Raw genomic sequence first — 25882 nt, forward strand, 5'->3', positions numbered from 1 at the left:
GAACTCCCATAGGTAATGAAATAAGCTAAAATTATATTTTTTTTAAAGAAAAAGGTTTACACGAAGTTTGAATATTGAATTTTGTTACTAACAAAAATACCCGTTACATTCAGCTGTTGGCCACTTTTATATATATATATATATATATATATACTCTACTTTTATACGTAAAATATATGTATGCATGTCACATTGCATGTTAAATAAAAGATATATACCCTTTAGTTCAATAGCTGATCTAATGAAGCAAATAAAGAAACGAGGCACTTGAAGCCAAAATGGGGAAGTTGGCCGTAAAAGTATACCTTTTTATGGGTTGTAATATTTATTTAGATTTGAGATTTGTTCGAAATTTGAGAGGATTGGGTTTGGATTTGGATTTGGGCTTGGGCTTAGATATTCAAGATTTGAGTCTGATCCGGTTTTAAGTTTATAATATTTTATATTATGTTATTTTTATATATTATATAATTAAGTCCGTTTAAAATATGGGTTGGCTTGGACTTGGATTTGGGCTTGGGCTTAGATATTCAAGACTTGAGTCCGACCCGGTTTTAAGTTTATAATATTTTATATTATGTTATTTTTATATATTATATAATTTAGAACACATTAAAAGATAAATATATATTAAATATATAATCCTATTCTAATGTAAAAATAAAATAATGTTAAGATGACTTTAATTTCAATAAATAAAAATATTTAATATTATTTAATATTAAAATAAAATAAATACTTTTAAAAAATAAAAATAATATGAGTAGGCTGAAAATGAGTTTTGGTTAATCTTTTGTAAATATTGGTTGGTTTAGATAAAATTTTAGGTTAATATTTTTTATTAGACCAAGCTTAATAAGTATAAAAGATGTTAATATTATATTTAAACTCAACCCAAATTCCAAATTCAGCTCGACCGGGCCGAACACCTCTACTCTAAAGAAAAGGAATTGATAGTTTTTAACGTACAGCGTTTTAGAAAAGTTTATTGTTTTTAATGGATATAGTTGATTGTCTTCTTATATTCTGCTTTTACAATTTTGTTTGTGTTTGGTATACTTTTACCGATTTTATGGATGTCTGATTTTTGAAATCAAATACAATTAATTAACAATAATATAAATACCATATATTAATTTGTATAAATGAGCCAGGTAATAACCAAATAGCCAAAAAACGAATGAAATTTAATTGGAAAAGGAATAAGGGTAAACTATACCTAGATAATTAAATTATTAGAAAATTTATATTTTGATTATTTAATTTTAAAAAGTAACAAAAATATTATTGAATTATTCAAAATTTTTGTTTAAGTTATTAGATTATTAAAATGGTTATTGTATAATCTTCTTATTTGTACTACTTACACCGCACAAATTGAAAGTTCTCATTATTCTTCTCTTCTACAATTTAGTTTTTTTATAAAAATAATTTTGAATATTATTAATCAGTAAACTAAAATCTAAACATCTTTGTTCTCTAATCTTTGACACTAACAATCATTTCGATTTGGATCTAAAGAATGTTCTTCTATTGGTCAATACTTATTGATTCTTGTATCGATCGTCAAATTATTGTTTGAAGCTTGTTAGCTAGACTTTAAAAAATAAAACCTTAACAACCCTGTGACATAAATAAAAACTTTTAAATAGTTCAGAAATTATTTTATAATTTTTAAAATTAAATAATTAAAATATAAATTTATTAATAATTGAAAGGGAAGAATAATTACTCTTGTTGTTTTTTTGTTGGGAGAAGCATAATACAAACAAATGGGTTAAAACTGAAAGGTTGGAGCTTTGTTATTAGTAATCCAAAAATAATAAGAATACCTAAGAAATTAAGACAAACCTTCCAAAAAAATATTTTAAGACAAAACTGCAAAATAGTAACTGTAAGAATCGCACCAAACATTACCTGACAACGAATCCCCCAAAATGGAAAATAAAACAAAAATTTCCATTCGATTTGGTTTCACCAGCATCATCGTCACCATTAATTCATCATCGTCATCTATCCATCTCCAGCATTCCTCAGAACCCTAACTCTCCGAATTCCCTAAACTAATCATACTAATAAAACCCGTAAATCCCCTGTTTGCTTTCATGGTATAAAAAAGTTTCAGAATCATTTGAAATCTACTTGTTTTTGTTTATATTAAAATTATTATAGGATTTCTTTTCTGGGAGAGAGAGAGAGGTTATCGAAGATGGGTTCAACGAGTCCAACGAACAGATCCTCATTGGATGACATCATCGATGTGACGCCGCTTCTCTCATCAACAAGCAACGCGTCACGGGACGAGTCCAACCCGCGTCGATCCGTTCGTCGCCAGAGCCTTCGTGAAGCGGCTCGGTTCCTGCGCCGAGCCAGCAGCCGAAGAATGATGCGTGAACCGTCCATGCTGGTTCGAGAAACCGCCGCCGAGCAGCTCGAGGAGCGCCAGAGCGATTGGGCGTATTCGAAGCCCGTCGTGGTCCTCGACATTATCTGGAATTTCGCGTTCGTCGCGGTATCGATTGGGGTTTTGCTCTCGAGCAGGGAAGAGAGGCCTGATACGCCGTTGAGGCTGTGGATAATAGGGTACGCTTTGCAGTGCTTGTTGCATATGGTTTGTGTTTGTGTGGAGTACAGGCGGCGGAGGAGGCAGCAGAGCATGGAGTACAGACCATTTAATGCCGGAGAGGAAGGGATTCTCAGCCCGGGATCGACGGTGGATTCGGAGCAGTACGTGACATTGGCTCAGCTGGAAGAGGATAGTGGAAGGTATACTGTTCTTATTGATTCAGACCCATATTTGTAGTTGATGAATTTGAGAAGCTAAAATATTATTCTTTTATTTGTTTTGAGTGTTCCCTCTTATATGTTAATTGTTAAGTTGAGATGAACATTACTTTCTGCAGTATAAAGTGAAATTATGGTTTCAGTAGGAAATGCGTTTAATGTGGGTTGGGGATTTTCATGTATGTAAAACCTGCCCTATGCATTTGAAATTAGTTAAACTATGTTCTTGGATATTGTTAGCCTCATCTGTTATAGGGTTTAAGTTGTGTATGATGTTACTGCAAACTCATTTTAATGGCTAAAATCATTTTAAATTTTGATGTTTTCAGCGGTTTTGCAAAGCATCTTGAATCTACAAATACAATGTTGTCATTCATCTGGTGGATCGTCGGATTCTACTGGGTATCTATAGGTGGCCAAGCATTAGCACGCACCTCGCCTCAACTTTATTGGTTAGTTGGTGTTGTTCTTCCATCTGCATTTTTGGGTCTTTGAAGGTTTTCCCCTATAACCGGACCCTAATGTAATGCTATTTTTCTGCAGGCTTTGTATAATTTTTCTCGGTTTTGATGTCTTCTTTGTTGTTTTTTGCGTTGCACTGGCATGCATCATTGGTATTGCTGTCTGCTGCTGTCTTCCATGTATTATTGCAATCCTATATGCTGTGGCAGATCAGGTAACCGTCTCATCTTCCTGCTTGCAAGATTATCATCACTGCACATGCACCAATGGTTGTCTGTGTGCTTTTGATGCTTGATTTTTGTGCTTGAATATATATAGTTCTGTTAATGGAGGTAACATGCTTTGCAAATTTAGTTAGTATGGATCCTTGTGCTGTTTTGTGAACTTCTAACTTCCTACATGGATCTGGTTCAACTCAGGTAATTGTTTTAGTCACAGTGGACTAAATAATTGTTTGTTTCTAGAAAGTTTATACAATATCAAGGCGGCTTTTGTGTGAGACACATATTGGACGTTTAAACTCTTTTCAGCTTTTTGATGCACTTTTCTTTTACTTGCTTCGTATGACCTCTTGGATCAGGAGGGAGCTTCCAAGGAAGACATCGAGCAGTTATCAAAATTCAAGTTCCGTAAAACTGACGATGATGGGAAATCTGCTGTTAATGTCCAAGAACCTGTTGGGGGAATAATGACCGAATGTGGAACCGATTCCCCTAGGGAACATGTGCTTTCCCCGGATGATGCAGTGAGCTGAAATCTATTTTTTGTTTTTATTCTGTTTATTTCCTTTCTCCTTCCTCTATGATTTGCCCCTTGGAAATTATAAGATAATTCATTTTGTTGTTGTGCAAGTTGAAAGGAGTTTAAGTCAAGTGCCGAACTGATATCGATTCTTGGGTTAATTTGTAGGAATGTTGCATTTGCCTTTCGGCTTACGATGACGGAGTTGAGCTACGGGAACTTCCTTGCGGTCACCATTTTCATTGTGCCTGTGTAGATAAGTGGCTACACATCAATGCTAACTGTCCACTCTGCAAATACAACATTTTAAAGAGTAGTAGCCACGAGGAAGTGTAGTAAGAAGGGAAACAATTATTTAGGGTCACATCTGCAACCTCTGATTGCGATTTTAGCTCGACAGAATATATGCACAGCATTCAATTTTGGCCTTTGTGGTGGTCTTATCATAGTGCTGGTGATAATCATGATGTGCTTGTTTTAGCTCTGGCCTTCATGGAGTCTTGTGTATATTCAATGTTTTACATTTTGCCGGGGCATCTATATGCACTGACTGAGTTGAAGTACTCATTTCTTTCTCCTCTTTTATTCCATCATTTGATAATAATATGTCATGCCTACTCTTGTTTAAGGCTTTTTCTCTGCATTCTGAATTGATTTGGGTTGTTCTGAGAATATATATATATATATAAGCTTTTAGTGTCATGAACAAACTGAAACCACAAATTGAGTAAAATTAAAAATTCAATAATTTTATATTTGATTTTTAAAATAAATTGCTTAAGCTACAACATTAAAGTAAAGTAGAAGTTTTTCATTGAAAATTATATATTTAGAATACACAAGTGTGTTAAAAATAATTACAATAAATAATAAAATAATAAAACATAAAATATGTATGATATTAAGATAGAAATCATGATGTTGTAATAAATATATATATATATGCAAATAGTGAAGGTAATAAATTGTGGATATTAAAATAAAACATATAAAAAAACATTAAAATGATAGATTTGCTTAAGTGGTAAATTTAAGATTTTATTAATCTAATTGGTGTAGGTTTATTAAAATAAAACGTTTGAAAAATATTAAAATGAAGCCTTGGTTGAGTGTTAATTTAAGATTTTATTAATCTAATTGGTGTGAATTCAAATTCACTATACACATATTTTTATTTAACGGAGTTGGTCCGTAAAGTACTTAAATAATAGTATAGACGTTAAAATGGATTGATTAAATTAAAAAAATTGAGGATAAATTTCAAAGTTGTACATAGACATTGGTTCGATGTGCAGTTGTACAGATGACCTTTGATTTTGCACGATTTTATACATGAAATTATGATTTGATCCAAATTTCTCAAATTATTAACATATTTAATGATATAACATCATTTTATTATATATTGCTAAAAAATAATTTATTTATCTAATATTAAAATAAATTGATATATTTATTTCTTAAAATGTGTATGATTGAATCATGTTATACCCCCTCCAATTTTGGACACATGGCAACATGAGAAATTACTGAAGAGGCACTTGCAGACGATCCTTTGCTCTTATTCTCGACTCAAATGAAGAATGAATCAACTCTTAAGCATTTTAGCCATCCTCTTGTCCTCAACATTCTCCTTTACATCCTCAATTTCCTTCCTCACTTTCTCGCCACATTGTCCTTCTTGTCTCTTCCCTTATTGATACTCTCATCAAGAAATCAAAAATTAAAGTTTCATGCATACATTTAAATGATAAACAAAGTTTCATGTGTATAATTATATCAAATTAAAGTTTATGTATCAATTTGTACATTAAATCAAATTTAATGTATAATTTTAAGATTTATCTCAAAATTTTAATATGCTTTCATTTGATACTGATTTATATATTTATATATAACTGTTTTCTCTTTTACTTACATAAATATAATATAGTATAATATAATATAATATCCTAAAACATGTGTATATTATATATGAATTGGAAGAGAATACAATACAAGAAACAGAGTGATGCATATATTTTTTTGGTAAATTATAATAATATGATAAAATCTAAACAACTAACGCGACTAGCATGACTCAAACTCAGATCACACATCGAAGCAATGAACATTTTTTACCATCAAACTATCACATAAGGTTTAGTCATGCATAAAATTTTAGTTAATGAGGCTTCTATTTATGAAATTAAATTTAATGAAAGTGACTTAATACTATGATCCCCCTTATTCTTGTTAGGTTGGTCCTTCAAATAAATGAATAATTTTTTCTTCAGCTCCTCCAAAAATTAATTACATTTTCAATAATTTAATTTAATTTTTTTTTCAACACAATTTTTTACCCCTCAATTTTATTATTTTATTTTATTCTCTAAACAAAGTCCGTAACTTCCGATTTTTTATCTGCTCGGGATGTTCATTAAGTTTGTAAAATTAAAATTGAAAAAGTATAAATTAATAAAATTAAACCCAATTCAGTTGATCTGAATTTTAATAATTCAACAAGAAGAAGATAAAATTATAATTCTTTAATAAATAATAATTATGTAAATAAATATTCAAATGCTAAGTAAAATGTATATCTATATGACTCAAAGTCTAGACGAATACAAAACCTTTCATTAGAGCGGAAAATTTAAGCTAAAAATGACAGGCCATGCATGCACCACCATTCTCATTTTGAGTGGGAATGTGTTATCTAAGAGTGATGAAAGTGTCGGGAAGGGAATTTGGAAAATGGAAACTTCTTTTTGCTTCTTCCAATTCGAATTGAATCACGGGGTTGGTTTCATATCTACATTAATATTTTTTTGGGTAAACTTTTTACGCTTTTTAATTTCAAAATTAGTCTTTAAAATAATCTTTTACAAATTTAAAACGATCAACTAAAAATAATTAATCATGACATTAATATCTTTCATCAATTACACATAATTTTAATTGATATAATAATATATTTAATCTTCAATGTTTACATATTTTATCAATTTGATCTTAATTTTAAAAGTTAAACAAATTCAACCTCAACATTTACATAAATGTTGTTGAATAAATTTATTAAATTAAGATCAATATGATAGAATGTGTAATTTTAATAGATAAATTTATTATCATACAAATTAAAATAATGTACAATAGATGAAAATATTAATACCATAATTAATTATTCTTAATTGTCTATTTTAAATATTTTAAAATTAACGAAGATTAAATTACTTTGATTTTTTTTTGTTAAAGAAACCAATTTGATTAAATTTGAAATTGATAAGGGCTGGACAGATCTTTTACCTAATTATTTGAGCATTTGGTAGAAATATACTACCTTTCCTTTTCGCTGGCAAACAATGGTTGTTGAGTCGGTGTCGTTTGATTCATATGTAAATGGCTTTTCACTTTTACAACATCGCGCTCCTGGATTCCTGATGACAAGGAATATTGGGGTCTTCGCATTTCAGAAGCAACCAGAACAAATGCATCTTCGCTCCCCCCACGTGATCCTCGAAGAACGCTCCCTTAAGACCACGTTCTTCCTCCATCCTCATCATCTCATCAATACCGTCCATTCTAATGCTTCATAATTAAATAGCATTATATATCGTTTGATCATTACCCAAGCTCCAACTGCCACGATTCTTGATCATCACATTCCCCATCCACGGCTCTTCTTTCATCTTAGACGCAGGCTCAGTATCTGCTGCCGTACTTGACAACTATTCCGCATCTTGTCCTCACCTTCTCTCCTTACGCGCTTCACCCCAATGGAAACTCCGAACAACGTAGGTGTCACATCCTCCTCCTCAGCCACCTCCTTCGAACCACTGTCCTCCGTACTTCTCGCCAAATCCCTCGCTGACAAAAGATCCAACGCCTTCCCTTCGGCCAAAATTGAATGACTCTCCAACTGACCGGAAGCATGGTTCGTCATCAAAGTTAATATATTGTTACACAATCCCTTCAACTGAGTCAACTCTTGTCTCAGCTGCATGTTTTCTTTTCTAAGCCTCTCGTTCTCCTCTAAAAGCTCCGATGTTGTAGTGCAGCTCGTCATTCCATTCAAAATCGTGGCTACAGGGGGCGAGTGTGACGAAATCACCTGCTCATCACCCGAATTAGAGGGGGATACTTCACAAGGAACAACTGCTACGGTCACAGTCGCCGGAGTAGCTGCAGGAGGAGATATTTTACGGCGATGTATGTCTCGGAGAAGTTTCTTCTCGCCTCTTCGAAAACAAGCGTTAGCGAACTCCCACCGATCCGGCACCATCTTTCTAAATCCCTAAAATAATAGTAATATTATAATTAAAAACTCATCTAATTTCTCTAATAGGCTAATTGTATTTGCTACTGCCTTATTTTTAGCATTTACATATGTGTTGAGTTGGCGTACGAAGCTAGAGAAGTTGTTATGTTTGAAGTATCTAGGGAGCAAATCGCGGGCGAATTCGGCGGGATGCCAAACGATGAAAGCTGATCCGTCTTCGTTCCACGAAATCAGGTCATCGACAGCGGGATCATCGACGAGGTGATAGGTTTTGGCAAGGAACGGAGTTGGCAAAGGTCGTTGCGAGTCAGCGGTGGCACTGGCTGTGGATCCGCAGGCCATGCGGTTCAGTCCTTGATCCGAATCCTAAACAACCAGAACTCTCCAGATAAAAGAGGGATACCTCTGCCGTGCCTTTAGCTCTCTGAACTCGTTGATTATATTAAACTCTAATCGGGTAAAATAAGAATGTACGTTCGTTAGCCGAGAAAGTTACTAAAAGATCAAATAAATAAATGAAGAAAAAAATATCTTCAATGTTTCTAGAAAAAAATATTTAGTTTAGTTGGCGAAATTCAGACTCAAAGAAACAAAAACAATTTCAAATGTGATCATTTTTATCTAATTAATTGAGAAATACATTAAAAGAAATATCAAAATGTTGAAATCTAACAGGGAGAAGAAAAAGTGGATATAAGAAAACTAAAATAAATATTCATACCTGGAAAATTTTTCCTACCAACCAAACAAAAAGCAAGAAACACGGCTCATGCAGTGACCGTTGAATCAAAAGTTTTCAAATGTCAAGTTTCAAACACCATAACAGAGTTGAAAGCCGGGACGTTAAGAGCGGAGGATGGGAGGTTAGGTTTCATCATATTTCTAGAAGGTTCTTCTGGGTGGAGTAAGTGAAAAGAGAAGAAAATAGAAAATTTAGAAATTGTGAGTTGGAGAAAGAAAGGGAAAAATTGTACTGTAAGAAAGAAAGGAAAGGAAGGTGCCAGAAGAAGGGCGTACTATTTATTATACGTTACGATGTACACCATCTCTTTTCAGAAGCTTCTCTTTCATTTTTGGATAATATAATTCTTTGGTAAAGTGATTAAAATTTTAAAAGGTTTTAAGGATTTACTTATTTATTACAGCGTGACCGCAGGTTGTGTTTATAAAGTAGCGTCTGTTTTAACGGATGATGAGAGTTTTTTGATTGGAATGGATGGGAAGTTGGCGATATGATTGGATAACCTGGTGGAGATTAAGGGGTTTGCAATTAAGACACGTGGAGGACGTAAAATAACAGTGGTTGGATTTCATATGGAAAAGATAATATATAAATATCACACAACATTTATATGGGAGTTGGACTTTACCGCATAAACCATAATTGTATCTTTAGTGACAATTAGTCATTGTTTATGGTCAATAGCTTTCAAAGGAAATTAGGATTGCAACAGAGTAGGAACAACTGAAATTTGTCTTCGAGTATAATTTTATCTAAATTTATCTTAATTTTAATTTAAATACAAATTTATTTTTAAAGAGAAAAGTTTGTCTTAAATATTAAATTTAGAATTTATTAAACTTAATATTTAGAAATTGCAATAATAATATAAATTATTTTTAATGAGGAGCAATGCTAAGAGAAAAAAAATCATAAAACGAACTTAAAATCAACTTAATTTACTCGATTTCCATTCATTCATACACGATAGTATTTGATTCTTTTCAAAAATATATATAATCCGACCTTTTGATATTGAGTGCTAATTTTGGCCCATCCCAAAAAAATATATATATAACTGGGTTTATTTATTTAATTCTGTGAAGAAACTGGGTTTTCTTTTCTTACAGTGAACTTTGGAGTTACTTTTAAGGCTATGAGATCCTCAACCCAAAGGTAAGGAAAATCGAACCACCTAAGAAACCAGCAATCAGTCATATAAGTCCCCATGTTATATGAAGACCAATTTTGTAGATAATAATATATGCACACAAACGAGATTATGCAGTTTATTTATTTAAACACTGAAACAATTACTTGCAGAAGGAAGCAACCACACAGCAAATTCACCAGCCAATTCTCTTACAAAGCTTGTAGCCAGACAAGATAGCACAAATTGTCATAACTAGAAATGTTGCAAAGGCCATGCTGGTTGATGCGATGGTTCCCTTCCTAAGTGCTGTGCCTCGCTCAACCTGTCCAATGGTTGGCACTGCTGCCGAAGCAGATGAGACGAGAAGATAAACCAACAACTGTTTTTCAGAGCAACCCCATGAATTAGCTTTTACACACAAGAATTATAAATAGCAGCGATACAAATAGTGTGTTTACAACGGCGAGTGGACTTGCCTGGTCAAGGACAAAGCTTAGGTAGTCTGAGGTTAAATCCGAGATCAGAATGCCTCTATGAGCAATGTCACTAATGCCTTTAAACAATTGGAAAGCTGTGTACACCAAAGCTATAATGGCTACAATGAAGCAGTATCTACACCAAGACAATACAAATCTCTGAGGTTTTCTCTCAGATTAAGGCAACTAGTAAATGCAAAATTACAGTTGTGCTTACATCAATTCTGGGTAATCGGTGAAGCTAGGAGATGGATGGTGTCTATTGTTTGTGGATGGGGTAACCAGTGTGAGAGCTGAGATAAAGGAGAAGAGAAGCACCAAGAACCGAAGGAAGAGATTCGAGTGACGATGTATCAAAGGTCTTGAGCTCCACCTTGTCGAAGCCACCGAGAAAGAGAACGGTGAAGGGGTTGGAAATGGCTGGTGCTGAGACTGAGAAATAGATGCCAGAGGGGAAACACCAGGCATGATCCTAAAACCAATAGCCAAGACATGTTCTCTTTCATCTTTCACTGCTTCATCTACCTGCTCCATTCTTTAGTTCAAACTTCTTCCTCTGAAGCCTCTGCTTATTTCAATTAAACTGAAATTCGATTTATTTCTTTAAGTTGGGACTTTTATGAATATAGAGATCCTTCAAATAAAAAAAAATAGTTGATAATTCATGGGACTTTCAAGGGAAATTTCCTCTTAGTCATGGTTGGCAATTGGACAATACTGAATTACTAGAAAATTTCAGAGCTGACGTTTGTTCTTTCGAATGAGCTTTGAAGTCCTCCTATCAGTGAGCTGAGCATGGTTGGTGAGACAATCAATAGATAAGATTGAAGATCAAAGCTGAAAGGGATTTTGTTTAGGTCAACTCTTTATGGTCAATTTAAAACCATTTGTTTTTTAAACTCCATAAATGATAAAAATATCACTCTTACAAAGACTTATAAATGTAACACAAAGGAATTTTATAAGATCTTCGAACATTTGATAAATCCTAACTTTTGATCATCAAGGATCAGTTTTGTTTAAATTAAACAAGTATTTGTACACTTAATTCTCCCTATGAGACATTCTTAAAAGACTGGGGAAGAAAATTAGTATTTAGTTGAAGCCTAAGGCTTTGACTGGTATCCCCATGGATTGTTGCTTGCCCACTTCCATTGATCTCTGCACATCTCTGCTATACCATATTTTGCTCTGCAATATAGCAAACTCTTAAGATTAAAAGGACCTATCTTGTACTGTAATTGGAAATTCTTTTTAAAAGATTATCCATGTTAGCTGAATAAGCTATTAGGAAAAAGATGGGATTGTAAACATACTTCCAACCAAGTTCTTTTTGAGTTTTTTTAGTGGAAGCATAAACAGCTGTAGCATCTCCTGGCCTTCTGGGGCATAGTTTAATGGGGATTTTCTGCAATATTTTCAGCAGCAACAGTTTTATATTAGCATATATGAGAGCGAGGCTGAGAGAGAATGTTGAATGGGAATTGACAAATAGCATTTACCTTTCCAGAAGCTTCCTCAAAAGCAGCAACCATTTCAAGCACAGATGTACCACTGCCGGTTCCGAGGTTATAGGCAATACAGCCTAGAACAGCATACGAGTTTAATACAAACAGTATATTTGCCGAACGGTACAATAAATGAACTTAAATTAATGATATGAAAAAACTTGAATGAAACAAATTGATCACCTATATTCTCAGAGGAAAAAAGCTTCCTAACTGCAGCAATATGACCATCAGCTAAGTCCATAACATGGATGTAATCTCGAACCTGTCAATAAATTAGCAATCTCTTTTAGGAGAAAGACAGTTAATTTATATGCACACATGAAACAGATACAGTTGATAATGTTGACTGCAATCAACAAACAAAAACTTCTTATCCTACAAAAAATTGTTCTTTCTTCAAGAAGCAACTTTAGCTTTTAAAACACATACCGCACTGCCGTCCTTTGTTGGATAATCATGACCATATACATTAAGTTCAGGCAATCTGCCGACAGCTACTTGCTGTATGTAAGGCATGAGATTGTTGGGGATACCCTTTGGATCTTCGCCGATTTTACCACTCTCATGAGCACCCACAGGATTGAAGTACCGCAGTAAAATAATACTCCAATCTGGTTCTGCCTTCTGTATGTCTCGTGCAATTTCTTCTAGGAAAAGCTGGTAGAGTTTTCAGTTAAAACAAAGTTTAGCGATAACAATTCATGAGAATTTATCCGGTTTAAATCCAAGTAATGTACAACTATTTACCTTGGTCCTTCCATAAGGATTCATGGCCTTCAGCTCAAAATCCTCAACACATGGTATTTTTTCAGGTTGGCCATAGACTGTTGCAGAGGAAGAGAATACCATCTGTTCCCCCCCACCAAAATAAATAAATAAATAAATAAAGAAGCATTATCTTCTATTAGCAGTGGCTGAAGCATGGTGAAGAATTTAAAATATTGTCATACCTTTTTACAATTATATTTGGCCATGACCTCATACAGATTGATAGTTCCAATCAAATTGTTATCGAAATAACGACGAGGGTTACCGACACTTTCAGCAACGGCCTTAAGGCCAGCGAAGTGGATGACAGCGTCAAACCTATGGAGTTTAGTAATTACGAGTAGAAATCAATTTCTCATAACATTCATTTCAAGCCATTTCAGCATAATCCTAAAGCAAAACAAAAATCAAATTACAATATTCACCTTTCAATTAACCCGTGTACTTAGATAAAAAATAATTTAGACAAAAATGCAAACAGTAGAATAACATAAGTTCAACTCAAATGTAAATCACGAAAACTCATAACAAACCACAAATAATGAAAACCAATGAAGTTACTAGATCCAGGTAAACATACTTAGTCTTAGAGAAAAGCTTCTCCAAGTCATCCCTATTCCTCAGATCACCCTGCAACCAAACAAAGCCAAAATCAAAGCTATAAATAAAACCTTTATCGTTAGGTATTAAAACCAGAAAACCCAATATATGGTTTATCAGAAAAATAACAAAGAAACAGAGAAAAGATGTTTTTTTTTTTTTTTTGTGAATTTCTTACCAAATTGAAGTCAAGTTTCTGGGAAAGCTCAGGACCCACCAAGTCCTTAACCCTATGAACAGCTTCAATAACAGAATTATCAAGATTGTCAATAATTGACACTCTGTATCCATCATTGAGAAGCTGCACCACAGTGTGGGTGCCAATGAACCCAGCTCCACCAGTAACAAGAATAGTTTTTTCTGAAGAACCCATTTTTGAAAAGATTATAAAGAGAATATTTCTGTATTGAATTCAGAGAGAGAGGGAGATTGGGTTTATAAAGAAACCTTTTGTTTTTTTTATGACAAGATAGTGGGAAGAAGAAGACAGTTTTGGAAGTATGGAAGAGGAGGAGTTTGAGAAAATCAAGGAAACTATCTTTTAGCCAAATCAATGGGATGAGAATGCCTAGAATATGTAATGGCAATGATTGTGTAATAATCCCAAAAATAGTTGTGAAAGCTTTGAAATAGTGGAAAGTGTTATAAGCATCACAGAGGCAGTCCTTATCAGAAAAAGAGATGGCTGAGACAGCCATAACTCAATTTCACTCGGTAGTTATCTGTCTTTACTATTTTGGCGCGCTTTTCGTAGTTTCGGTGCAAAAAAAAAAGTTGGCATCATTATGAATTATTATTTAATGTATGATGATTGATTGAATCGATCAATTTCAACATCAATTTCAACATCAAATAATCCAACCATGCCGTATTTATGATTCCAATGTAGTTATGGATTTTTCTTAAAGATCCCTTATCTCTAATATTTTATAGATTTTAGCAAATCTAAAGGGATGTCTGTAGATCTTCCTGTTTCTTTGATTAACAAATCTAAATCCAAGAATTTCTCTCATCTACGGGATTAGCATCACATGGCGTAATTGCTTAGCTGACGAATTAAGTCCCAAGGAGGAGTTAATAAATTTTAAGAGAAAATATTTTGTATATTATCAGTAAAATTTTTAGACTTTACAAATAAGATCAAAATCATAATAAATATTTTATATAGATATAATAAAATATTAAAAATAAATATATAAAAAAGGACATATAATAATTTTTAACATAACTTGTGAAATGAAAAAATACACTGTTAATGTAACTAAATACTCATCCTTTAATTAAATATTTAATTATTAATAAAAATATAAATCAAGATATTCACTGCTAATTGTAATCTCCTTGTCGATACTTTTCAAAAAGTAAAAAATTGACCACAAAATGTGTTCCACTTGTATGAGTAGAGATTAAATCCTATCACATTATTAAGAATATCTTTAAATTTTACAAGTAAAATTATTAAAATAACACAAAATATAATTAAAACAAAAAAATTATATAAAAAGAGTGAGTGTTATAATTTTTGAATTATATTTTAGAGTTAAAATAAGTATAATTGTTTAACCCTATCCATATATATGATTTATAATAATATTACCCGATACTATTAAAATTAATTATTGCAAATAGTTAATTGAATAATTAATTTTATTCAATCGACGGAGTTTTAACTCGATTGATATTAAAAATAATAATAATAAACTTCATTCAAACTACTAACTCTAGCTTTTTAGAGTCACAAACAAATTGAGAGTGAGATATCTGTCGCATTTATTTATACAATTAATTTTTTTTATTTTTTTTACTATACCTTATAAAATACTTATCAAATCCTCAAATTACTTGTATAATCTAAAAATAATTCTACCATGTATGAAATAATTTTCCATAAATTAAACCCACACATTTGAAACTAAAACCTCAAAAAAATTATGCTTTTACTCTGCAAGTGGCTTTGAAGAACAAATTCACAAACGTTTAACAGTGGCATGGATTGAAGCTGTTCACTTATGGAAGGCCTTTTATTACAAGCAAAAAGCAAAGATGCTGAATATATAGTTTGAATTAAGAAATTTTGGTTTCATGAAGCTGAGCATATGGAATGAGTCCCAAAAGTAAAAGCTGAGATCTGAAAAAAGGGTTCAGCTTCTTTGGGAAGTTGGCTACCATTTTTCATTCTCCTTGTGATGTTTAGTCACTCCAAGACATCATCATGCATATCAAATCACTTAGAAATCATCCCATCCGTTGATTACTCTAATGTCTCAAAAGCAAAAAGCAAAGAATAAAGAGAGATTACATTATGTATCCCATTCTCGTCACAAAGCCAAAAAACAGAGATTTGATCTCCACTAAAAGCTACAAGCTTCTTCTCCACATATAGCAATTCATGCTGGGGTCCAACAATCAGTATGAAATTTCTAAGCATACATTGATATTCTTATATTAAAAGTGGAATTTTATTTTATTTTTTCTACTTAAAAAATAAATAAATTATTTTCTATATGATTAGATAAAAAAGTAAATCGATCATTTTCTTGTCAACACAAGATATACTTGATATGTCACGTGTAACTGTCAATTATTTTATCAACCACACCAATTTTTAACCGTAAAAATGAGTAAAAATTTTAATAAGAAAAATTAATTTACTCTTTAATCTAGAACATAAAAAATATTTTTTAAATAAATGAGATAAAATATAATCTCACTCGAAAGGCTTTTAACGACAATTGATGATAGAAAAGAAATTATGGCTTCTATAAAAGCCCACTTAACTCAGGTCTGGGCTATCGGTGACTTGGGTCAGTTTCTACTGCTTTAAGTAGTCTTTATTGCTGGCCTACTATAGTTTTCCTATTTCGATCATGTCCAAATCAATTATGTACCCCCAACAATTTGTATAATTTTATAATATGAATAAATCTGTCCACGAATTGAAGGCTTGTCTAGCCTGATAGGCTGGTCCGATTATGGATAAAGATTTCTAATTTCGGACCAATTAAATTTAAATTAAATAATCTTAAAAATATATTTTGCTTAGAATTTAGTTATATTAATATATAATATAAATATAAAATTATGTTTTTAATTTATTATTTTTAAGTTGACTTAATTTATGTTCATTTTATAATATATAAAAATATTTTTAAAATGTATGATTATCTTTCCAACAATATTTAAATTAGAGTTTTCCATTTTAAGAATGCATCATACCATTTTGTTGTGTTTATTATTTTTCTCATTTATTTTATGTGTCATGTTTGTTTTATATTCATGTAAAGTTTTATTTATGCTATTTTTTTTACATTTTATTATTAAGTTTTCGGTTCAATTTATATTATTTAAGGTTGTTTTATTTTTAATTTACTTTCAATTAATATGGGCAATGTTACCTATATAAGAAGACTGTAAAAATCAAATAAATAAAATTTTATTTAATTAATTAAGCTCAAATTTAACATGACGTAAAATTAGCTCTCACTTATGCATGAAGGATTAGAAATGATTTAATGGATGTAATACAAATATATGACGGACCAATCTATGATAACCCATGTTCCTTAGCCTAGTTCATGAGAATTGACATGAAATTTATGAAACAAGCCTCTTTTTAATTAAGTTTGGGACATCTCTTTTATGTTACGTTACTTCAAAACTAAGACCTCACTGTTCCATAAAAACCAAAAACCGAAAGTTCCCTTTTCTCTTTATTGGTAAGTTAAGTGAATTACATTTATGCAGAACATTATAAATTTGTTCTATTTTTGGTCATAAATATCATATACCTTCGATCATAAAATCAAACTTAAGCCTTATAATAATTTCCCTTGCATTGCGAAGATGATGAGCTTCAGAAACATTTCAATGTATTACTTCGTTTGTGTTGCGGTTCACGGTATTACATTAGCCGATGCAGCCACTTTCAGCATCCAAAACAATTGCCCCTACACAGTTTGGGCCGCCGCAGCGCCTGGTGGCGGCAGGCAACTTGACCACGGCCAAGTGTGGGACCTCAACGTGAGCTCTGGAGTAGGAGGTGCCCGTATCTGGGCTCGAACGGGTTGCGAATTCAATGAAAGTGGACAAGGTAAATGCCAGACAGGTGACTGTGGGGGGCTCCTTCAATGCCAAGGCTATGGTTTACCCCCAAATACCTTGGCTGAATACACATTGAACCAGTTCGATGGTATGGATTTCTTTGATATATCTCTTGTTGATGGGTTCAACGTTCCCATGGAATTTAGCCCAACTTCTGGTGGGTGCAACAGAGGCATAAAATGCACTTCGCCCTAGTGAACTTCAAGCCCCTGGTGGGTGTAACAATCCTTGTACTGTGTTCAAAACTGATGAATATTGTTGCAATTCTGGGAAATGTGGTCCGACAAATTTCTCAAGTTTTTTTAAAGAACGATGTCCCGATGCTTACAGTTACCCTAAAGACGATGAAACAAGTACATTTACTTGTCCTACTGCTACTAATTATAAGGTAGTTTTTTGTCCTTGAAAATGTTTCATATCAATATATATATGTGAAAAATAAAATAGAATAAAATAAATAAAAATAAAGAACACATAAATTTTACGTGGAAACCCTTTCGGAAAAAAACCACAGGCGAGAGAGAAGAAAATTCACTATGTCGAAAAATTTTTACTCAAATACAAGAGGAATAGACTATGTCTATTTATAGGCTTGCAAAGCCATATTCTAGTAGGATTGAAACACCTTATCCTAATCAATATAAAATAGATGGAGTTTAATAAGGTTTAAAACCTTATTCTAAAATAAAATAAAAGAAGTCTAGTAAAATATGGATTTTACTTTTATTTTATTTTCCATCGTATTTTATTTAAATAAGAATTTGGGTCACTTAATTCTAACAATCTCCACCTTGACACAAATTCTCAATGAACAAGTTCTTCATCGCGAACTTTCAATAAACAAGTTCTTCACCTCTTCCAAAAACCCCTTAAGGGTTTAACTTCAACAATGAACACCAACCAAGTCTAAGCAATGCTCAAACTTGGTTATAGGAAGTGACTTAGTCATCATATCTGCAGGATTTTCATGAGTGCTAATTTTGCTCACAACAATATCACCACGAGCAATAATATCACGAACAAAATGATACCGAATATCAATGTGTTTTGTTCTCTCATGAAACATTTGATCTTTTGTAAGAAAGATGGCACTGACCGTCACAAAATCTTGTCTGATTTGAAGGTCTTCATTGAGTTCACTAAATAGTCCCTTCAACCAAATAGCTTCTTTACAAGCCTCAAGAATCGCCATGTACTCAGCTTCGAGTGGTAGACAAAGCGATCGTAGTTTGCAAAGTGGCTTTCCAACTAATTGCACAACCTCCGATTGTAAAGACGTAACTCGTGAGAGATCTTCTTCTATCAAGGTCTCCAGCAAAATCAGCATCAACATACCCTATAACTCCATCTTTAGTTCTTCCAAACTGTAAGCAAACATTAGTAGTGCCTCGTAAGTATCTTAAAATCCATGAATCGCTTTCCGGTGTTCTTTACCAGATTCGCCATGTATCGCTAAGCTGACCGATCGCATATGATAAATCGGACGTGAACAAACCATAGCATACATGAGAGATCCTCTTGCACTAGAGTATGGAACATGTGACATGTACTCAATCTCATTATCGATTGAGGAGATAAGGCCGATGAAAGTCCGAAATGGTCGCTAAAGGAGTACTAACAAGCTTAGCACTCGCATATTGAACTCGCAAAGAACTTTCTCAATGTACCCTTCCGACTTAGGTACAATTTACTTGCTTTTCTATCTCGAGAATCTCCATACCAAGTATCTTCTTTGCTGGTCCTAAATCTTTCATCTCAAATTCTTCACTTAGTTGGGCTTTAACCTTTCTTATCTCTCTTTTATCTTTAGTCGCTATCAACATGTCATCAACATAAAGAAGTAGATACACAAAAGAACCATCACTGTTTTTCTTAAAGTAGACACAACTGTCAAAACTACTTCTTTTGAAATCATGAGAAGTCATAAAGGAATCAAACCTCTTGTACCACTTGTCTTGGTGATTGTTTCAAACCGTAAAGGGACTTTTTCAACAAGCAAACATAGTCCTCTTTTTCGAGACTATAAAACCTTCGGTTGTTGCATGTAAATATCTTCCTCAAGTTCTCCATGCAAAATGCGTTTTACATCTAACCGCTCAAGCTCCAAATCATGCATGGCCACAATACCAAGCAAAGCTCGAATCGAACTATGCTTAACAACTGGAGAGAACACATCTGTGAAGTCCACTCGAATTTGATCAGTAACCCTTTGCAACAAGCCTTGCTTTATATCCGGGTTCTTCAACTCCCGAGTCCTTCTTTCTTTTAAACACCCATTTACAACGAACACCTTTTTACCTTTAGGAAGTTTTACAAGATCCCATGTTCTTTTTTGTGGAGTGATTCCATCTCCTCTTGCATAGCAAACATCCACTTTTCGAGTCTTCACACTAATCGCCTCGAATAATTAAATGGCTCTTGATTCGCATCTATATCTTCAGCCACATTTAAAGCATAAGCAACTAGATCAACCTCGGCATACTTCTTTGGAGGTTTAATTTCTCTTCTTGTCCTGTTTTTGGCGATAGAGTATTGCGGTGAAGAAGCAACTCTATTCTCAATTTTGTCTTGGCTTGAGGAGTTGATTACGTATTAATCGATGCTCCACCGCTTTTGGTTTTCTTTATTGGAAGAGTCTTTAAGAGATAAGTTAGGTAGCATAGCGGTTTCATCAAAAACAACATCTCGCTAATCACAACTTTTCTATTTTCAGACACCATAACTTATAGCCTTTTACACCACTTTATAACCAAGAAAACGCATTTAATGGATCTTGGTTCCAATTTTCCATTATCAACATGAGCATACGCAGGACACCCAAAAATCTTCAAATCGAATAATTAGCGGATTACGGACCATACCTCTTGTGGAGTCTTTTCTCAATGGCAACGGATGGAGATCGGTTGATCAAAAACATGCGATGAGGTCGCTTCGCCCAAAATGACTTGTAAGTTGGCATTTGACAACATACATCGAACCTTCTCCATGATCGTTCGTTCATTCGTTCGCAACGCCGCTTTTTTGTGGAGTATGACGAATCGTCAAGTGTCTCATGATCCTTCGACTTGCACAATCTATTAAACTCATCGAAGAACTCTAAGCCATTGTGCATGCGGAGGTATTTTATCTGCTTTTCCGTCTGCTTTTTCAATCATAATTTTCCAAGACTTAAATGTGGAAAACACATCGCTTTTCGCTTCGGAAGAACGCCCAAACTTTTCGGAAAAATCATCAATAAAGGTTAGCATATAATTAGCTCCACCTCTCGAAGGCACTGGACGCCCCACAGATCGAATGGATATACTCCAACGTTTCCTTCGTGTTATGGATTCCTCTAGTGAATCGAACTCTCTTTGCTTCCCAAAACACAAGTGCTCACGAAATTCGGTTTGCAAATTCCTTTCCCATTAAGAAGTCCTCTTTGCTTAATTCGCCATGCCATTCTCACTCATATGCCCTAGGCGCATATGCCAAAGTTTAGTAATATCATCATCGACAAGGAAGAGGAAGCGACAATTGCATCACCAAGATGAGAGAACCTCAGAAAACATATAACTTGGCAATCTTTCTTTGCCCTTTCATCACAACAAGGACCCTTTGGAAATCTTTAAAACCCTACTTTCAGCCGTGTATCTGTACCCTTTTGAATCAAGAGTACTCAACGAAATTAAATTTCTTTTCAATTCGGAACATGCCGCACGTCACTAAGTGTTCGACAACTCCATCAAACATCTTAACTTTAATTGTTCCAACACCGCGATTTTACATGAAGCATTATTTCCCATCAAAACAACACCTTGAGATCTTGTTTCATAAGTTGTAAACCAATCCCGATTGGGACTCATGTGGAAGGTGCGACTGAATCAAGTATCCACCTCGCTTACTTTAGAATCATTGATGAAGCAACTAGAAGTTCACCATCGCTGTAGTCTTCTACAACATCGCCTTCACCGAATTTTTACATTTGTTTTCCTTTTGATTCGCAGCCTCCCTTTTAATCTTATTTTGTAGCTTATAGCACTCAGATTTAATGTGCCCTTTCTTCTTGCAGAAGTTGCAAGTTTTACCTCTGTTTGAAGATTTCGATCTACCCTTAGATTTACCACGAGGATTCCGTTCCTGTGTTCTACCACGATCATCATCAACATTCCGGTCTTGTCTCCCACGAACAATGAGACCCTCTCCCTGAGAGTTGGGTTTAACCACAAGATGCTTCATCTTATCATACGAGGTTAAAGAATCATAAACCTCATCAACTGTGAGAGACTCGCGGCTATATAAAATCGTGTCTCTAAAGGTTGAATAAGACGGGGGCAACGAACAAAGAAGAATCAAACCTAGATCTTCCTTATCATACTGAACCTCCATGGCCTCCAAGTTTGAGAGAATTTCTTTAAACATCATTAAGTGTTCGTGTATGACGCACCTTCCTCCAAACGATGAGCATAAAGACGCCGCTTCATATGCAACTTGCTTGTTAGAGTTTTCGACATACATATTTGTTCTAGCCTCTTCCATAATGCAATGGCAGTTTTCTCTTTCATCACATCCCGCAAAATTTCGTTGGACAAATGCGATGTAATTGTGTTAATGCCTTTCGATCCTTACGCTTCTTCTCTTCATCTCGTTAATGTCGAAGGCATCTTATCTATCCTAGCGGGGCATCCTCTAGATCCATCGTGCAAGAAGCGCTTGCATCTTAATTTGCCACAATGCAAATCGGTGTTGCGATCCAACAATGAATTTCATACTTCAAAGACGCCATTACCGTGATCGAGATGAATAACCCTAAGCTCGATACCAATTTGTGAAAAATAAAATAGAATAAAATAAATAAAATAAAGAACACATAAATTTTACGTGGAAACCCTTTCGAGAAAAAAACCACGGGCAGAGGAGAAGAAAATTCACTATGTCGAAAAATTTTTACTCAAATACAAGAGGAATAGACTATGTCTATTTATAGGCTTGCAAAGCCATATTCTAGTAGGATTGAAACACCTTATCCTAATCAATATAAAATAGATGGAGTTTAATAAGGTTTAAAAACCTTATTCTAAAATAAAATAAAAGAAGTCTAGTAAAATATGGATTTTACTTTTATTTTATTTTCCATCGTATTTTATTTAAATAAGAATTTGGGTCACTTAATTCTAACAATATATGTACTCATAAGAGAGCTATGACCTTCAATATTAATAGATTATTTGATTTTCTTTTGCTGTCATAGTTTTTTTTACATTCTTTATCATTTATTTCATATATATATATATATATATATATATTTCTTTTTACTTTTATAATTTTTATAATTGTCGACGTCCATCCTAAATGTGGTGTTTTGAAAAATTTGTCGAGATTCAATTGAGTAAAAAATGTACAAATTATGTTGGTTTGTTAACACAAAAGAAAGTTGAAGCATGAAACAGATCTGAATGGTTAACTTATTTTTAGCATCAATGATTAATTCATGTTAAATAAATAAAAACAACAAATTGGAAGATAACCATATTAATTTCCATGATAAGATCTTGACTGGTCATCCAAACCAATTTTCAACAAACATTTGATTACAATCAAGAGCCACTCTTTACTTGGTCTGTCAATAACATCTAACATAAATCCACCTTCTCCCTCATAAACTCCATGTAATACAAAGCTAGCAAAAATGAAGTTGGAAAGCCTCTCTCCGTTTTTCTTCCCTTTCGTTGCTCTTTGCTTCACGGTGGCCACTGCTGCCACTTTTACCATTCGAAACAACTGCTCCTACACGGTCTGGGCAGCAGCCGTGGCCGCCTCCGGTGGTGGTGGTGGTAAGAGGCTAGAGAGCGGTGCAACTTGGAATCTAAATGTGAAGCCCGGCACTAGAGGAGCACGTATCTGGGCTCGAACCAATTGCCAATTCGATGAAGCCGGACGAGGCAGATGCAAAACCGGTGATTGTGGGGGGCGACTTAAGTGCAAAGCCTATGGTAATCCCCCAAACACCTTGGCTGAATTCGCACTAAACCAGTACAAAAACTTGGATTTCTTCCATATCTCTCTGGTTGATGGATTTAATGTTCCTATGGAGTTTAGCCCAACCTCTGGGTTGTGCAAGAAGGGCATTCAATGCACAGCTGATATAGTAAGGCAGTGCCCTAAGGAATTGGAAGCCCCAGGTGGGTGCAATAATCCTTGCACCGTTTTCAAGACTCAAAAATATTGTTGCTATTACGGGAAGTGTGGCCCAACGGATTTTTCCAAGTTCTTCAAGGCAAGATGCCCCAGTGCTTATACTTATCCACGAGATGATCCTTCAAGCACAGTCACTTGCCCTGGTGGAACCAATTACAAGGTTGTGTTCTGCCCCATAGGCTCTCCTCATCTAGAGATGGTTGCAAGCATGAGCCAAGAAGAGTAAAGGGATGATCTCTTGGAATAGTTGATCTGCGCCTGGGAATTATAAAAATAAAAAGTTATTTTTTAGCCTTTTCAAATGATAATCATCGTGTGATATCAAGAGAATCAAATCATTGCTATGCATAAATCACAAGTAAATAATTCCTACGACTTAAACTCATAACTTGATATGTGAAATGAACATCCATAATCAATAGATCAAATATTGAAGTTGGAGTTGTTGTGTTTGTACGTACTTGTCTTATACTTGACGTGTTTTGCTTGATGCATCAGCAAAAACATATAAAGAGTATCCTTTCAGCTATTAGTCAAATAAAGCAATTGTACCATGAATTTGGGTTTCACAACTGGTATTTATTGGTATTAATTAAAAGCAAAATAATTTTAATCATCAAATTTAGGAAAAATAAAATAAGTTAAATGCTCAATTTGTTACATTTATTGGTAATTTTATTCAAATGATATCTAAATAATTATGGAAAAAATCATATTTTAGATTCTGTTTCCACACACAAAAAAGTATGATTTTCATTATTATTTGATATTCGATAATTTTATTTTATTTAATATAATTTTATATTTAAACCTCCTCAACCTTTTCCTTCTTATTTTTATGTTTAATAAAAATAAAATAAAAATAAATGAAATTTTGGGGCCTTACTAGTTTCAATTTAGTTTAGGTTATAATGGATAACCTAATATCTCCAAATGTAATGAGAAATTTTTAAAAACTAAAATACTTTTTGACAGTTCACAGAAATTAACATTTTAATGTACGAAATAAAGAATCTAATAAAATGAATCTTCAGTGCAAATACAAATGTAAGAAGAAAGTCGTACCTATAATTTTTTTCTATAAAAAGTCGCATTTTTCGGTTGATTGAGTCTTAGCTCAATTAGTAAAGATATTGTTACTAATGTAAGAGGATTTGAGTTCAAATGCATTGAAGTGTATTCTCTTATTTATGAGTTATTCTAGACATTGTGTAAATATATATATATAATCAAAACTTATAATTAAATTGTTAAAAAAACATATTTTTAAAAGTTGAATATGAATTTTACTATAAAATATTTTTAAAATAATTTTGTTATAAAATGTTACAAATTTTCAATATATGAATTTTACAGAATTTTAATAAAAAATGAAAATGATTTCAAGCTATTACTTGAGATATGAAGAAGTTAATGTATATGTAGTATTATAATTAACATTTTAATTTCTTTAGTTAGCTTATTAATAAGATCATATTTGATGCACTCTTGATGGATGAATTTTATGCACAATGCACTATAATTTGTCACATCATTAATGAACAAAATAAGAAAAGGTTGAAGACTTTCTAATAAATATTTAAAATTTATTTAAATTTAAATAATTAATTAAAAAGTTTAATTTTATTAAGAGATAAAATATGAGAAATTATAATTAATTTTATTGAGATTTAAATAAAATTTTAAATATTTATTAGAAAGTTTTCTAATTTTTTTTATTTTGTTCATAATGATGTCATGAATTTGTGGTGCATTGCGGTGTAAGCCGTAAAATTTTTTAGGGGGTCCGAATGAAATTTTAATTTTTATAGTTTATATCTTTATAATTTATAAAAGGATTAAATTAAATTTTATAATTTTAGGGGGCCAAAGTGAAATTTTACCTTTATCAATTTAAAATTTTTAAAAAAATTTAAAGGTTTAAAATATAATTTTACATTTTAGAAGGGCCGAGGCTGGCATACGCCCCTGGTGCATTGATAGTGTAATTCATGAAGCTCATACATTGATACTACATCAAGCTCATGCATTGATAATACATCAAATATAATCCTTATTAATAATTCAATATTGTTCATGAATTAAAAAAAAAAAGAAAAAATCAATATTGATCATAATAAACTGTAT

The 25882-nt window shown here is 33.1% G+C and overlaps 5 protein-coding genes and 1 pseudogene across 5 annotated transcripts; 3 read left to right on the forward strand and 3 right to left on the reverse strand.

Annotated features, from left to right (window-relative positions):
* The first annotated feature begins 1800 nt into the window (after positions 1-1800).
* On the forward strand, positions 1801-4615 carry LOC108480686 (E3 ubiquitin-protein ligase At4g11680). The gene is made up of 5 exons (XM_017783759.2): positions 1801-2766; positions 3114-3236; positions 3328-3460; positions 3827-3991; positions 4156-4615. Exons 1-5 carry the CDS (start codon positions 2210-2212, stop codon positions 4321-4323), a joined length of 1146 nt encoding a protein of 381 aa, XP_017639248.1. The 5' UTR covers positions 1801-2209; the 3' UTR covers positions 4324-4615.
* A 2588-nt stretch (positions 4616-7203) lies between these two features.
* LOC108481041 (heat stress transcription factor B-2b-like) lies at positions 7204-9396 on the reverse strand. The gene is made up of 3 exons (XM_053022573.1): positions 8970-9396; positions 8354-8697; positions 7204-8263 (listed from the first exon to the last, which is right to left on the reverse strand). The coding sequence occupies exons 2-3, from the start codon at positions 8588-8590 to the stop codon at positions 7655-7657; spliced, it is 846 nt and encodes a 281-aa protein (XP_052878533.1). The 5' UTR covers positions 8591-8697; positions 8970-9396; the 3' UTR covers positions 7204-7654.
* Positions 9397-10215: 819 nt separating this feature from the next.
* Positions 10216-11379, reverse strand: LOC108483678 (CASP-like protein 4A4). The gene is made up of 3 exons (XM_017787207.2): positions 10816-11379; positions 10599-10734; positions 10216-10501 (listed from the first exon to the last, which is right to left on the reverse strand). The coding sequence occupies exons 1-3, from the start codon at positions 11130-11132 to the stop codon at positions 10316-10318; spliced, it is 639 nt and encodes a 212-aa protein (XP_017642696.1). The 5' UTR covers positions 11133-11379; the 3' UTR covers positions 10216-10315.
* Positions 11380-11533: 154 nt separating this feature from the next.
* On the reverse strand, positions 11534-14099 carry LOC108483676 (bifunctional UDP-glucose 4-epimerase and UDP-xylose 4-epimerase 1-like). Its single transcript, XM_017787205.2, has 9 exons — positions 13656-14099; positions 13458-13507; positions 13060-13195; positions 12857-12958; positions 12539-12766; positions 12290-12371; positions 12101-12183; positions 11915-12006; positions 11534-11789 (listed from the first exon to the last, which is right to left on the reverse strand). Exons 1-9 carry the CDS (start codon positions 13848-13850, stop codon positions 11705-11707), a joined length of 1053 nt encoding a protein of 350 aa, XP_017642694.1. The 5' UTR covers positions 13851-14099; the 3' UTR covers positions 11534-11704.
* Positions 14100-17262: 3163 nt separating this feature from the next.
* On the forward strand, positions 17263-18052 carry LOC108483677 (thaumatin-like protein; annotated as a pseudogene).
* Positions 18053-23035: 4983 nt separating this feature from the next.
* On the forward strand, positions 23036-24196 carry LOC108482388 (thaumatin-like protein). The gene has a single exon (XM_017785514.2). The coding sequence runs from the start codon at positions 23247-23249 to the stop codon at positions 23979-23981; it is 735 nt and encodes a 244-aa protein (XP_017641003.1). The 5' UTR covers positions 23036-23246; the 3' UTR covers positions 23982-24196.
* The last annotated feature ends 1686 nt before the right edge of the window (positions 24197-25882 follow it).

Source organism: Gossypium arboreum, chromosome 12 (genome assembly GCF_025698485.1).
Source record: "Gossypium arboreum isolate Shixiya-1 chromosome 12, ASM2569848v2, whole genome shotgun sequence".
Taxonomy (NCBI): domain Eukaryota; kingdom Viridiplantae; phylum Streptophyta; class Magnoliopsida; order Malvales; family Malvaceae; genus Gossypium; species Gossypium arboreum.

Coding starts and splice junctions, on each gene's coding strand:
- LOC108481041 (XM_053022573.1), bottom strand. CDS start 8,590: ATGGCCTGCGGATCCACAGCCAGTGCCACCGCTGACTCGCAACGACCT. Junction 8,264..8,353: donor TACGCCAACTCAACACATAT/GTAAATGCTAAA, acceptor CTATTATTTTAG/GGATTTAGAAAGATGGTGCC.
- LOC108482388 (XM_017785514.2), top strand. CDS start 23,247: ATGAAGTTGGAAAGCCTCTCTCCGTTTTTCTTCCCTTTCGTTGCTCTT.
- LOC108480686 (XM_017783759.2), top strand. CDS start 2,210: ATGGGTTCAACGAGTCCAACGAACAGATCCTCATTGGATGACATCATC. Junction 2,767..3,113: donor CTGGAAGAGGATAGTGGAAG/GTATACTGTTCT, acceptor TGATGTTTTCAG/CGGTTTTGCAAAGCATCTTG. Junction 3,461..3,826: donor TATATGCTGTGGCAGATCAG/GTAACCGTCTCA, acceptor CTCTTGGATCAG/GAGGGAGCTTCCAAGGAAGA.
- LOC108483678 (XM_017787207.2), bottom strand. CDS start 11,132: ATGGAGCAGGTAGATGAAGCAGTGAAAGATGAAAGAGAACATGTCTTG. Junction 10,735..10,815: donor ACCGATTACCCAGAATTGAT/GTAAGCACAACT, acceptor GTCTTGGTGTAG/ATACTGCTTCATTGTAGCCA. Junction 10,502..10,598: donor TAAGCTTTGTCCTTGACCAG/GCAAGTCCACTC, acceptor TCTGAAAAACAG/TTGTTGGTTTATCTTCTCGT.
- LOC108483676 (XM_017787205.2), bottom strand. CDS start 13,850: ATGGGTTCTTCAGAAAAAACTATTCTTGTTACTGGTGGAGCTGGGTTC. Junction 12,959..13,059: donor CCAAATATAATTGTAAAAAG/GTATGACAATAT, acceptor GGGGGGGAACAG/ATGGTATTCTCTTCCTCTGC. Junction 12,372..12,538: donor CAACAAAGGACGGCAGTGCG/GTATGTGTTTTA, acceptor ATTTATTGACAG/GTTCGAGATTACATCCATGT.